The sequence below is a fragment of the Mesoplodon mirus genome (assembly GCF_964341445.2).
Source record: "Mesoplodon mirus genome assembly, chromosome: 4".
Taxonomy (NCBI): Eukaryota; Metazoa; Chordata; class Mammalia; order Artiodactyla; family Ziphiidae; genus Mesoplodon; species Mesoplodon mirus.
In genome coordinates, this window is record NC_138979.1 from 178,143,841 (window position 1) to 178,158,719 (window position 14,879).

The 14,879-nt window shown below is 52.6% G+C and overlaps 1 protein-coding gene across 1 annotated transcript in view; it reads right to left on the reverse strand.

The window, feature by feature from the left end:
- PRIMA1 (proline rich membrane anchor 1) overlaps window positions 1-14,879 on the reverse strand; it is a gene marked incomplete at its 5' end in the record, with an annotated part of 58,878 nt that overhangs the window by 37,732 nt on the left and 6,267 nt on the right. The window contains one exon of the mRNA XM_082618454.1: window positions 13,972-14,107. Within this exon, the coding sequence (XP_082474580.1) occupies window positions 13,972-14,107 (136 nt within the window). The remainder of the gene's footprint in view (window positions 1-13,971; window positions 14,108-14,879) is intronic.

Here is a 14,879-nt window from a genome sequence, read left to right on the forward strand (position 1 = left end):
TAAGCCCGTGCGCCACAACTACTGAGCCTGCGCTCTAGAGCCCACAAGCCACAACTAACGAAGCCCATGCACCTAGAGCCTGTGCTCTGCAACAAAAGAAACCACTGCAATGAGAAGCCTGCGCACTGTAAGGAAGAGTAGCACCCACTCGCTGCAACTAGAGGAAGACCATGCTCAACAACAAAGACCCAATACAGCCATAAATTTAAAAAAAAACAAAAAAACCACAAAGATATACTGTGCAACACAGGTAATATAGCCAATATTTTAAAATAACTACAAATGGAGTATAACCTTTAAAAACTGTGAATCACTATATTGTACACCTGTAACATATAATATTGTACGTCAACTAGACTTCAGTAAAAAAAAAAAAAAAGAGTGGCTTCTTGCGTCTGAGTATATTTAGACTCTTTACTGTTATTTTCATTTGTCAGCATTGACTCACTTCAGAGAAACTATCACCATGTTTCTTACAGAGTTCAACTCTTTTCCTGTACCCACAGAAACGACCTCCATGATGGTTCCTCCACAATAGGCCTCTGCTCTGGGCTAGACCTGGGCGCCAGGATTGAGACCCAAGAGGTGGCTTTGGGAATGCCAGTCCCAGGGCCCTGGAGATACAGGTGGGGCAGATCTGGGCTACATAGCCGATCACAGCGCCATGAAAGTGATGAAGGACTCAGGCTTCACGCCCGGAAGCACTGGGTGGTAGGGGTTCATCCCCCACCTGGCAGATGCATAAATCATTTCCCTCTTTTAATTACACCAGTACCAGCCCACTTACAAAGCCCTTCAGAGCCTTGTTCGAATCAGAGTGCTCATTGAGGGGCTGGCTGGGACCTGCAATCAGATGGTTCTGTCTTGCTTCCAGGATAGCCCTGGCCCCAGCATCTCTGGGGCAGACCCCACTGGGGCTGCCCGTCTTGTAGCAACTGCAGTGTCCGGCCACCCCTCGCTGCTTTCTTCCCATAGCACTTACATTTCTAGCACACTCTACAGCCTAAAGTTTCATCAAGTTTATTGTTCTCTGCTCTCTCTCCCCTGCCAGAGTATCAGCTCTGCATTTACTTTGTTCCACGGTGTAGCCCAAGCTCTTGGAATGTAGAAATGCTCAAGAAATGTTTGAATGAATACAGGTCTCCTGGTCTTGCCATCCCCTCCCCCAGCCTCAGCTCCCAGCGTCCCGGGGACTCTGACTCTGAACCCTGATCAGCACACCCACCTGTGACAACGCGGACCAGATCTTCCACTGAGGGCCCCTGGTTGCTCCCAGCCACGTCCACACTAGCTCCCCTACCTTGCTCATGCCCTTTCCCACTCAGCTCATCTTCCTGAGGCCAATCGTACCTCTCCCCACCTTCCAGGTGTGCACAGTGGGCTCGCCTCCTCCCTGAAGCCTCCTTGGATTAGACTAACTTTATCACCACCTGACTTCCAGTGGTCCCTAAGTGGGAGCCACGCATTTGTTTCAGTTCTTAAGCTTCTTCCTCCTTCATTCTTCTCCACTCTGGAGGAGAAGGTAAATGGATACAGGAGGGTGGATACCAGTGCCTGGTTACGAATCCCGTGAGCCCTCCCAGCCCTCGACTCCTTGCCTGTTCCCCTCTCCTGGTTTTCCTCCTTCCCCTCTGGCTGCCCTTTCTCGGGCTCATCTTTCCCCGAACCCCAGGCTCTGTCCTCCACATGCTCTCCCCAGGTGATTGATCTCCAGTGGCTTTGGCCTCAAAGCCATTGGTGCTCCCACCCCATCCTTAGGGCCAGCTCAGGCCTCTGCCCTCAACTCCAGACCCACCAGCCAACCATCTCCCCCGCCGTCCTGTGCCACCTCAATGCCTCGTGACAAAGCCTGGAACCCCTGAGGCCATCCCTCTCCCTCGTGTCCTGTCTCCACAAGGGGGATCTGATCAGACAGAGTCTTCCTTTTCCCTCACCCTGGACAGCGGCTGGTCACTGAGTCCTGAAATTTCTCGTGCCCCATAGCTGCTGCCTGGCCCAGGCCACCATCTCCTCCCTGCCCTCTGCCTTCAGCCTCCTTCTACTTTGTCCCCAGCCAGGGCTGAGTAAAGGCAGCTTAGGTGGCAGCTCTCCAGTCGGACCCAGTCGGACCCTCCAGGGCTCGCACCGCCCCGGCAGTGAGTCTGAGATTCCCGCACGCTGTCAGGCTTTGCCACGCCTCCACTCCCCTCTCACCACGCCTCCCATCACCGTGGCTTCCCATCCTTTGCCCCTGCTGTTCTCTGTGCTGAGAGCACGCCCAGCACTCACCTGGAGCATCATCCCCCCTCAGCTCAGCCAGCGCCTCCTGAAGGACACCTGCTCTAGGACAGACCCTCTCCTCTCAGGGGACCGAGGGCCTGCGGACACTTGGTGCTCCGTTTAGCCTACAATTCCTGTGTGTTCTGCTTTTCCTGGCTGTCCACAGGCATCCCAAGCTCCACATGAGAAAAAACAGAGCCCCATCGTCCCCCACTGAAGCTTCCCTGGGTTCGCCCTGTCTTACCCACTGTGTCCTCCTCAGTCTGTGGCCTCAGCGGAGAGCTCTCCATATATTTGTTGAATGAGTAAATGTCTGTGAGTGATTTACTGCTCTTTAAATATATAAATTAGGGGGCTTCCCTGGTGGCGCAGTGGTTGAGAGTCCACCTGCCGATGCAGGGGACATGGGTTCGTGCCCCGGTCCGGGAAGATCCCACATGCCACGGAGCGGCTGGGCCCATGAGCCATGGCCGCTGAGCCTGCGCGTCTGGAGCCTGTGCTCCACAATGGGAGAGGCCACAACAGTGAGAGGCCCGCATACCTCAAAAAAAACAAAAACAAAAAACATATATATATATAAATTTGGTATCCTTATGAAAGGAAAACACTCGCTTGAACACTGATGTGCTTTCTTGGGTGCTAAAGAGAGGTGTGGACTCCTAGCTAGAAGGTGTGGTTCCATCTGGGTCTGACCGGGGGCAGGGTCACCTGTGGCAATCACAGTGGAAAAAGGTGACAGCTTCTACCAGGTGCTGCTGGTGCCCTTCCTGGGCTTGCTGGCTGGTCTTCCAACTGCCAGGGCTGCAGCTCTGCCTGGGTAAGTCGACACCCCACTCTCCATCGAGCCCTAAATAAGACATGGTCCCAAATGCTCCTTGGCAAATGGCAGACTCTTAAAAAAATGTCAGTCCCCTCTCTACCTCCTTGTCCTGGACAGTTTCTCTTCTGTCTTCCTCATTTAGTCACACATGCATTCATATATTCAAACACTCAGCGTGCACTTTCCATGTCAAGCTCTGAGCTGTCTCTGGGGACAAAGACGAATCAACAGTCCCCGACCTCAGGGACTGGATCAGAAACTAAACAGGTCAGGCTGGCTGTTTTGACCCGGACGTAAGTGGGACATGCTAGATGACTTCCATAATAATATGAAATAGCTAAGTCTGGCAGGGCAATCACCCCGTGCTGGCACTGTTCTCAGCACCGTCACCTTCAAACTCATGTGACCCTCTCAACTGCCCTATGAGGAAAACGAGGTCCACGTGAGGCCAGAGTCACAGGGCGTCAGAACCAGCCTTCCATCCCGATGCAACAGGCAGGGCCCTTTAGCCAGGATCATGCCCCCCACCCAGCAGGCTCCCCTTCCGTTATGGGGGCCGCACCCTCCCTGCCCTGTTTGGCCCCGATTCTGGGGTCATCACAGCACCCACAGCCGTACCAGGAGGTCACTCACGTGCAAGCCTCACCAGTGTTTTGGGCCCTCACCTCTTCCCCCTTCTGGTACAGACCGCTTCCTGCCTCTGGCCTCTGGTTACAGCCAAGGGTCTCAACCTCGATTCACGCAAGAAGCACCTCCACTGAGGGCGGGCCCGGGAATCAGTCGTTTCTAAAGCTCCCAGGGGATGCCCATATGCAGCAGGGCTCAGGCACCCAGCCAGAGGCAGGCTACCCGAGGGCAGGGCTGTGCACAGTTCATCTCTGTAGCCCCAAGGCCTGCCAGGGCACAACCTCTTGGCAAACGTTTGTTCAATAAATCAACGAATACAGGTTTGTTAAGAAATTAAAGTCCACATCAATTTGTAATCTTTTATTTGCTGGATATGAGCAAATACATGGAAGACAAACAATTCCATGTACTGAAAGATATTACGGATATCAGACACTCAAGTTTGGGCACAAAAACATCATGCTACCATACACGTGATGCTCAGTGTCGAGGGGAACTCAGGGCAGAGCCAGCAGCCCTTGTTAGGGATGGGAGAGCGGAGACTGGTTTGGATAAGAGATGTGCTCGAGCAAGGGTTATATTGACAAGAGCCCGTTTACTGGGAGTGGGAACATAGCGGGTGCTGGGCTAGGCCCACATATTATTCATGTTCCCACAGTTACCTTCTGAGGACGGCCTCCTGATCCCCCGTCGGCAGATGAGGAAACGGAAGCTCAGAGAGGTTGAGGGACCAGCACACAGCTGGTAAGAGACACAGCCGGGCCCAGCCACCAGATCCTCCTACTCACAGACCAGACAAGCGGCTCAAAGGTAACAGCACAGAAACCCCACCTCCCGCAAATGACGAACATCCAGTACCCCAAGGTCCAGATCAATGGCGGCAGTGAAGACCAGCTGGGCACCAACATGGCCCGTGAAACAAGAAACGACCCAAGTGACACAGCCTGTGTGGGATATCCAAAGTCCCTCGTCACACGCTCACCTCTTCCCGGCACCACCCGGGTCTGCATCATTATCCCACTGCTGAGATCACAAACATCCGAGGGGACCAAGGACGGGGAGCTTGTGAGTGATGTCCTGAGGCTTCCCCCGCTTCTTCATTCCACAGGACCTCACAGCATCCTTGCTGCCCTCGTGCCCTACAACCGCAGCCATCACCTCACCTCCAAAACCCTCTTAAATCAGACCAGGCCTTGACACTGCCGCCTCTCCCCTCCCCCCATCCAGGCCACCTCACAGGCTCCCCCATCACCACCTGGACCAAAGGGACAGCCTTCTCGCTGGGAGCCGGGCTCTGTAAAGTATAAATGAGGCCACACCACAGCCCTGCTCAAAACCCTCTCGAAGCTTCTGCTTACACTTAAGAGAAAACCCCACCCCCTTCCCTGGCCTCCCAGGCCCTCCCTCTGGGCCTCGCCTCAGCCGGCAGCCACAATGGCCCCTCACACACCCCGAGCGCACGAGGAACTCGCACTGCTGTTCCCTCTGCTGAGAACGCTCTTCCCTCACGTCTTCCTTGACCACACCTTCCCTTCAATCGGGTCTCAGCTGAAATGTCATCTCCTGTCCCCAGACCACACAATCTAAGTGACCGCCCTGTCACCCCCTATCAGATCTTGTGATTTTAATTACCTTTGTAGGATACGCTATCTTCTATTTTTCTGGCGATATTTTTGGTTTGTTTATTTTCTGTCCCCCACACAGGGACCCTTCCATCCTGTTCACCACTGCACTCCCAGAACCTTGCACAGTGCTTGGCACAGTGCCCAGAACCTTGCACAGTGCCTGGCATACAGTAGAGCATAAAACTCTTTGCAAAAGAAACAAATTAGTAGCTACTGAGGACCTGTGATGTGCCAGGCATATGCTAACAAGCTGGGGCTGTAAGTGGACACGGCGGACACATGCAATTCTTTGTATCTAGCAAAAGGCCCAGGCATTAGTCAAATGATTAATTAGATATTTAAAGAGTAGGCTGATTGCTATAAAGGAAAAGAAAAAGTTCAAAGAGTGTGTGTATGTATGTGTGTGGTTTTAAAATGTACACAAATTCCCTGACACTCCTCCACCATGAGGTGGAACCGAATTCCCTGAACCTAGAAGATGACCAGCCTTCATTACTTGATTCCAAGGAACAGAATGCAGCGGAAATGATGCCGCATGATTTCCTCAGTTACATCATCAAAGGTGCACAGCTTCTACCTGCTTCTCAAGCTTGGAACCCTGCCACCATGCTGTGAGGAAGCCCAGGCCATGTGGAGGAACAAGACCAGCTGGGGACCCCTCCAGGAGCCATCATCAGCCACCAGGCACGAGCAAGGGAGCCTTCGAGATGGCTCCAGCTCCAGCCAACTGATTACAATTGCATGGAGACCCCGAGCAAGACCCTCCTGGTGGAGCCCCATCACCCCCTATAACTGCTGAGAGGAAAGGACAGTACACTTGGGTTGTTTTTTTAACCACTAACTTTTGGCGTGACTGACTCCATAGCCATCGAGAACCAGAACAGGGAACGGAGCGACCTCTGTAGAAGTCAGGGAAGGTTTTCCTGGAGGATATGTGAGCTGAGACCTCCCTGAGTTAAGGTTAACTACTTTGAGGGGATGCCTGGCAGACACGAGGACTAGTATATACAAGAGGCTCCGAGACAGGAAGGAGCGAGGCCCATTCAAGGAAAGGAAAGGGGACCCCTGAAGCAGACTCTCAGAGATGGAGGAGGAGGGTTAGGCAGAGGACTCAGCAGGAAGTAATCCGGTGACCTGGAAGTACTTCCCCTCCTTACCAGCTGGGCCGCTGAGAACAAGTCAGTCACCCTCTCTGAGTCCCAGGCTCCTAAGGGAAATTGGGGCTGATACAACCTCCTACAAAGGAGTACGTGAGGATTAAAGGAGAAGAGAAGCCCAGAGCTTCCACCTCAGTACGGGGGGCTGAGTACCAGTTCCTCCTAGTGTTCTGACTGAGTAAAAAAAGCATTCTAGAACTTCCACAGTCCCATCTGCTTCTCTCTGTTAAAACGTGGCCCTTGGCACATAGGAGGGGAACCAGGTGACCCCATTCCTAGCTCCACCACTGCTGTGTGACCTTTGCGGAGTCAACCTTTCTTCGGGTTTTTCTAAGAATAAAATGAACGCGAAGAATCAAATCTATCTCAGTGCTTTGAGCTCCTTAAAGACAGGCACTAGGGGAATGCAAGCTCACGCCTCTGTTCTGCCACAGCTATTTTTGGCCCCATCAGCCTCAGAAGCAGGTCTCGTGGAGGGGGTGTACATGCTCTTCCTTGAGGGCTGGTACACGTCTCCTTCCTCGGCCGCAGCGTCTGAGTCACACGCGGGGACGAGTGGGCCATCGCTGACATTTACAAAGTCGGCCCAGTCCTGAGCCCTGGCAGCTGCCGTGGGCTTTATGGTCGGGCCCTCGAGCACGTCTATTCCTTTGCTTTGCCAGCGTTCACCCCTGCCCAGGCCTTCCAGAAATACTTTCACCCAGGGACTCTGGGGCTGACCCTGGGGATCACAAGCCTGGTGACAGCTGCCCCTAATGGGGCAGGAGTGGTATTCTCAGTAAACCTTTTCTTTCCTGTTGAATACCTAGGGGCATCTACACATCCTTAAAGCACTCATTTCCTCCCTGAGTTTCTAACCAGATGCTCCTTTCTCAGCAGCGAGTTGCCGGAACCACGTTTAAACAACTCCCGACCTGAACGTCAGTGACCTGCCCTTATTATTATCACTTCTACTGTTATCATTGGTATTGCTTATGAGCTGCCATTCAGTGAATGTTACCTGGATCCAGGCTCTGCGCTGTGTTAACTTCATGGCATGGAATTCTCACAACCGCCCAGCCCATATGCAGCGGGTATTGTCCTTAGCCCCACTTTACAGATGTGGAAATTGAGGTCCCAAGCTGTTAAGGGCACGTTGCCCAAATCACTTAGCTCATGAACAAGGGTGGACCCCAGATCTAGAGGGCAGGACAGCCAGGCTGAGCCACTGTGCTCTAACACCACTTTTAAGCATGTCGCTTCTGCCAAGTACAGGCTGTACAATTTCCAGTCTTCACTGCAATCCCTCCTGAGGTTAAGTATCATTAGCCCCATTTTACAGATGAGGAAACTGAGGCTGAGAGGGATGAGACGTGCCCAGGGTCGCAGAGCTAGGAGTGGAAGAGCTGCACGTAACTCCAAAGTCCCTCGACTTGATTGCCATTCTCTAGGACACTGGTTCTCAAAGGGTGTACCCTGGCCGGCCAGCGCATCAGTGTCACCTGAGAATATATTAGAAATGCAAATCCTCCGGCCCACCCCAGACCTACTGAATCAGGAATTCTGGGGATGGGATTCGGCAACCTGTGTTTGGACAAGTCCTCCAGGGGATTCGGACCATGCTTGCGTTTGAGAATCACCCAGTCTAGTGCCTCCCACTGTTTGCAAAAGTTTACAAAGTGCAGCTGCCTTAGGCAGTCGCCACCTAAAGTGTGAAGGGTGTGGGCGGAGCTTGGGAAACAAAGGGCAGAAACTGGAGATGCTGGTCAAGAACCTTCCACATCACAAGAACCCTTTCCAAGTTCCTTCTCGGTGGCAAGTAGGGCTCAGGGCAAGACTGTCTCAACGGACGTCCCAGGGCGGCTGGGAGGGGCAGCCGAGCTGGGGACCCACAGACAAATGTGGGGCTGAGCTTCCCCCATGATCAACACGTTCTAGAATGGAGCTGGAGGCGGGGGGTGAGGGGACAGTGCTCTTGAAAGTTTCACAGTAAAACAAAATAAAACCTAAGAAATAAATGGAAAAAACATGTTGCCACTGCCAGAAGGGTGGCCCAGCAGTAGGTGACCCACCATCCCAGTTTGCCCAGGACTACAGGGTTTCCCGGGAGGCAGGGCTTTCAGGGCTAAAACCAGGAGAGTCCCGGCCAACCCGGGATACGTTGGTAGCCCGGAGCATCAGGGCAGCAGCAGGTGCTGTTTGGATGAAGAGGGAGGCCTGCCTGGCCACAGGGAGGATGCCCAACAATTCTGGCAAATGCTTCTGGCTCTTCCTTTTACAGGCGACTTTATAGGTCTGTGTGAGCAGGTACAGAGGTTTCCCTGTGTCCTCTTTCTCCCTCTACCCCTGACACATGTACCGAAGTCCACACCCCTGCAGGACATTCCTGCAGCAGGGCGCCTCCTGCCTGATCCTCAGGCTCCGAACTCCGGGCCTTTGCTTCAGCCTCTCCATGGACTGTCCAGCCACCCTGTGCTCCTGCCTATCCAAGGTCTACTTGGAAATTCTCTCACGTTGTCCTGGTCCTCCCTTCCTGCCCTTTTTGGAATTAAATATCTTTCCCCCAAAGCACCTCTTTTTTCCCTAAGTCTAACACTCAGAGGCTGCCCTTTATCAGAATGATTTTCACACAATGGTTAGCAGCAATGGATACCCGTCCAGTTTTCAAAAGTGCTTGCCACTTACATGAATCCTCCAGTCAACCCCACTAGTGGGTGAAAACCTCACACCTAAAACTCAGGCTTAAGTTTACCAGCCCTATTTCAACCCTTCTACACTGTTGGTGGGAATGTAAGTTGGTACAGCCACTATGGAGAAGTATGGAGATTCCTTTAAAAACTAAAAATAGACCTACCATATGATCCTGCAATCCCACTCCTGGGCGTATATCTGAAGAAAACCATAATTTGAAAAGATACATGCACCCCAATGTTCACTGCAGCACTATGTACAATAGCCAAGACACGGCAGCAACCTAAATGTCCATCAACAGATGAATGGATAAAGAAGATGTGGTACACATATACAATGGAATATTACTTGGCCATAAAAAAGAATGAAATAATACCATGTGCAGCAACATGGGTGGACCTGGAGATTATCATACTAAGTGAAGTAAGTCAGACAGAGAAAGACAAATATCACATGATATCACTTATATGTGGAATCTAAAAAAGTGATGTAAATGAACTTATTTACAAACTGGAAATAGGCTCATAGACATAGAAAACAAACTTCTGGTTACCAAAGGGGAAAGGCTGGGGGGAAGGATAAATTAGGAGGTTGGGATTAACATATACACACAACTATATATAAGATAGCTAATCAACAAGGACCTACTATAGAGCACAGGGAACTCTACTCAATATTCTATAACAACATATATGGGAAAAGAATCTGAAAAAGAAGAGATATATGTATATGTATAACTCATTCACTTTGCTGTACACCTGAAACTAACACAACATTGTAAATCAACTCTAGTCCAGTATAAAAGTTAAAAAAATAAAGTTTACCAGTCCTCTTATAAAACATTATAATGTGCTCTTATAATCATGCAGAGGAAGTGGCAGGGCTAGCCCACCGACCCAGGCTCATGCCGTGTTCTCAGACTCAGGCTCATGCCGTGTTCTCAGTCTTTTCATTACCCGGGCCCCGCCATTGAGAACAACTCTCTGTGGGCCTCCAGTGCACCCAACACAGGGCTGGATGCAGAGCAGACACTCGGCAAATGTTCACCAGGTAAATCAGAAGCCCTAGTGAGTGACAGGGATGCAGGCACATCTGATGACCAAAGGAGCAAAGGCTGGCATGTGCCTGGAGCCAGTGTATCCAGAAAGATGGCAGGAAAGGACACTCCTAGACACACCCTCTGCAGATTATGGACCACCGCACCGTGAGCTCCCTGTGAGCAGGAGCTGCTCCTCTCTTGCTCATAGCTGACTTCCAAGCCCCTGCCAGCACCTGGGGAGCTCCGTGCATACCTGCTGAAGCCCCGTGCCCTCTGGGAGAGGCTAATTCCTCAGGGATTAAAGAAGAGGCAGGGGCTTCCCTGGTGGCGCAGTGGTTGAGAGTCCGCCTGCCGATGCAGGGGACACGGGTGCGTGCCCCGGTCCGGGAAGATCCCACATGCTGCGGAGCGGCTGGGCCCGTGAGCCATGGCCACTGAGCCTGAGCGTCCGGAGCCTGTGCTCTGCAACGGGAGAGGCCACAACAGTGAGAGGCCCGCGTACCGCAAAAAAAAAAAAAAAGAAGAACAGGCAGAAGTTGTGGATGTGGCCAAAGCTCTGTCTGACGTTACCGGGCAGTACTCATGTGCGGGGTGCGGGGTTTTGGGCTGAGCTCAGTGAGGACCAAGACAGCACACAAAATACATTCTCTGCCACTGGTCTAATCTGCCAGGAACCCCATGGCTGTGGGGTACATCCGCTGTCCTCCTGCCCAGGGTCCACGTCCTCATCCTTGGGTTACAACCCCTCTACCTGGATTTTCCTTTCAGAAGCCACCACCCTCTTAACCTCTATCCGTAAACCTCAACTGTCAACCGTGGTCACATGGCCCAGGCCTGACCAATCAGCACATTCCATCTCGTAGGCCATCATGATTGGTTCAAGGATGGACATGTGACTCAAGCTGGTCTAGTGAAAGTCAGCCTCGGGTCTTTAGTTGAATGTTTGAGAAAGAGAAGCTCTCCTTGTAGGGAGATTACTAACTGTGAGGCTGATGGAATCCTGGAGCCTGGAGCCACAGAGACTGGGCCTGCCTGAGAGAAAAGGTGACTCCGGAGAAATCAGAAGAGAGAGATGGAGACGGAAACCCAGTACCATCATCACAGAAGACCTGCTGCTGGAATATTCCAATACATGAGGCAAAAAATGAACAGCTCTCTCTAGTTTTTGCATCACTTAAGCCACTTCAAGATGGGTTTCTGCTACTTGTAACTGAAAAAGTCCTACCATAGAATCAAACTACACCTGCCATCCTCTAACCCGGAAGTGCCCTCAGGCCTCAAGCTCACAGCAGGCCTCTTCCCCCTCACACCTGGCACCGCCACCCGCCTCCCCTTCTCCACAGCCCCCCACCTGGCTTCAGGCCGTCGTGGCTGGTCTGGGGCCTGAAGTACCTCAGTGGTCCCCTCTCTACCCCAGTCGGGTAGCTCACCCCAATCCACCCTCCACATGGTCAGGAAAGGTGACTCTGAAGCGGACGGTGTGGGATCGTGTCACTTCTTTGCTTAATACCTTCGTGGGCTCATCGCTGCCCAGAGTAGGTTTCCTAAAGGATGGGGCGCGTGTCCCTGCGGGCAAGTGAGCTGGTATTGGATGACACGTGGACCTGGTGCTCAGACACACAGAAACATAGAACAAGAAACTCAGGCCCCTTTTGATGCTCTCACAAACCTTCTGATTCCTTTCTTGAGAAATATCTCCGCACGGGGCTACTACAGCTCAGCCACCCGTCTACCACCTGCTGCGCTCCCTTTTTAGCAGAAAGAAAGAAGGCCTCGAGCTCAGAACCTTTCACGACAGGCTAGAACTTTAAAACGCTGGTTTGTTTGCATTTGTTTTTATGGTCACCTTCTACTTACACAAGTGATTCTGGTTTTTCACTGATGGTAATTATTAAAGTTTTCTTTGGAGATTAATTTGTATCAACACAAAAGTGAGTCTGTTTAAAGAAAAAAAAAATAAGGCAAACAACAGGAGGTATTTGCATAGATGAATGTTTGGCAAACAGCGATGCACAGGATGAAATGTGATCTACTCGGCCAGGCACACAAGGCCCTTCACAGTCTGAGGGGCTTGGACCTCCCATGAGAAGTCCCACAGAGTCACACCTCCAAGCCTTTACCCTCGGTGTTCCTTCTGCCTGGGTGCCCTTTCCCCACCATCCCTTCAATGACCTAGAACAATTCCACTTATTATGAAGACCCAAGTCAGTGTTACTGTTTACTGTGGCTGTAGTTCGGCGCAGCTACTCAAGGATTTCCAGAGCACCTGGAGAACGATTTCTGTGTTCTCTCAGGTCACTTTTTGTGGGTTGCTGACAGAAGGCCTTCCTTGAGGCCGAGAGATCCCAGAGACCAGAATGGTCTTTCAGGTCTGTGTCTGGCACAGATGCTCGGTTCGCACAAGATGAACTGAACAGACTCTAACTGGGGGATGTGGATCTATCAGGTACAAACACACCTGGAGGCAGCACAGGCCTGGAGCTGGAATAGCGGAGGGAGAAGGAATTTCATGGAAGGGATGGGAGTGAGGGGCCAGGGGCCTGAGGCGGGGCCCTACAGTACAGCCCAGGGATTCCTTCAGGAGAGAGCAGGAGGGTGAGCATCTTGGGATGGCAGGATCCTGCAGAGGCCTGGAGCACAGGGCCTGGTAGGTTGAGGTTCTTGACTTTAACTTGCACTTGAATCATCTCAGAACTTGTTAGGATGCCACTTCCTAAGTCCCACCCCAAAGGCTCTGACTTAGTGGGTGGAAGTGGCCCTGTGCAGCTGCACTTTAAAACGAATGCCTCAGGCGATGCTGAGGGCCACACTTTGAGAAGCACTGAGCCACGGGTGTCAGGGAAGAATGGAGACAGGTGGGGGCCTAGCAGACAAAGTGCAGAAACACATGTGAACTGCAAAAGATTCCACCAGAACACCGCATCCCTGCCTGCACACCGCAAGCTTGGAAACACGGCTTACCAGAGAATAAGCCTCGTCAAAGTTATTTAAAATATGCCCCAAATAACTCAACGGAGATGTGTTTAATGAGGTGGATCCACACATGAGCTTGGGCATTCTGTAGGCCGCAACTTGAGTGATCAAACCAAAATACAGAGTCTCTTGTTAGAGACCTTATCAACTGGCACTTGTAAGCAGGGAACTTAACCCCTACGGGTCAGGACTGAAGCCGTTTCTGGCTAAAGAAACCCTCCTTTGTTTGCAATCAAATTGTTCAGAGATGAAATCAAGGCAAACAAGTGACGGGGTGGGGGAGGGGATGCGCGGGTGTGTGTGTGTGTGTGTGTGTGTGTGTGTGTGTGTGTAGCAGAACTCGCTGCAAATAGCTGAATGGCACCCGAGTAACTTTGCTCTCAGAGCCTCCACCTCGGTTCTATCCTAATTGCTCCTTTACACATGAATTAAAATAAAAAAATGAAGCCATGCTCACGGGAGGGGTATTTCAGACCAGTGCCCACAGCTGCCCCCCTTCAAGGTCTGGCCTTCGGAACAATCCAGGCAGAGCCACTCATCAAATGGAGATTGACTTTTATCTGATTAACCCATGGAGAAACATCCTTCTGCATCTCACAGGAACATTCTGTGGGAAAGACGTTTTGCAGACTGCAGGGAAAAGTTGGGTCTTGGCTTCCCTCCTGCTCGGCCAGTGGAAAATTACAAAGGAAACAAGGCTGCCCTCTGCTTCCTGGCTTCCCGGGAACCTGCTTCCTGGGTCCTTCCTGGGCCCCGGAAAACGCGAAGAGAAACCGGAACCAGAGCTGAGCCTTTACTTACCTGGGGCGGAGAGGAGTCGGGGAGGCGGCGGGGGCGGCGGGGGCGGGGGCAGCGGGGGCGGGGGCCGGCACTGGCAGATGTGTTGGCAGCTGTCCGTCACCTTGGAGCAGGACTTCCGGGGCTCCCCGTGTGTCACCTGCAGGAATGGGCACGGGCGCCCGAGAGAAGCCAATGCGGCATCTGGGAGCCCAAACGGGACCACCCCAGCCCACGCACCCCTCCCCAGACCTAGGCAGGAGGAAGAGCCAGAAGCTGGGCTGGCTTGCAGGGAACAGTGTTACACGGGGCTGGCCTGGCAGGGATGGAGACCTAGGTTGTACGTCCAGCTCTGTGGGATCGGGGCAGTTGGCTTGGGTATTCATGAGAAGCTTCTAGAATCTCCCCATCGTGCAAATGAGGAAACTGAGGCCCAGGGAGGAGAAGTGGCCGCCTGAGGTTCTCACACCCAGATGGTGACAGGACACTGATTTTACCTTCTGCGTAACCTGACCTAACCGCTTCTCCCATCTGCCCGGCTACGGTGCAGGACCAAGCCCTCGCCTCCTCTCTGGCCACAGTTCCTGATGGCCTCTCTGTGTCCACTCTGGGCCAAGGTCCCCCCACCTTGGTGGAGGAACCTTACCTGGCCAGACCTCTGCTCTGGTGGCGCACGTGACGAAGGGAGCAGAACAACCACCCCAGTGTGATCCACGAGCCACCAGAGTGGCCTTGTGGGAAACACACCTGACCACACTGCCTGCACCCCCCGCCCCGCCGTGCCCGGATGCTCACCCATAGCTCAGGGGAATCACAGGGCCGCAGGGCCCTGCAAGGGAGGGCCCCCCTCCCCTCCTGCTCTGGCCTTCGGCTCTGCTCTGAAAGCCCTCCTTCCGGTGCCTGGCCCCTGGTCATGCTCCCTCCCTTTGAGC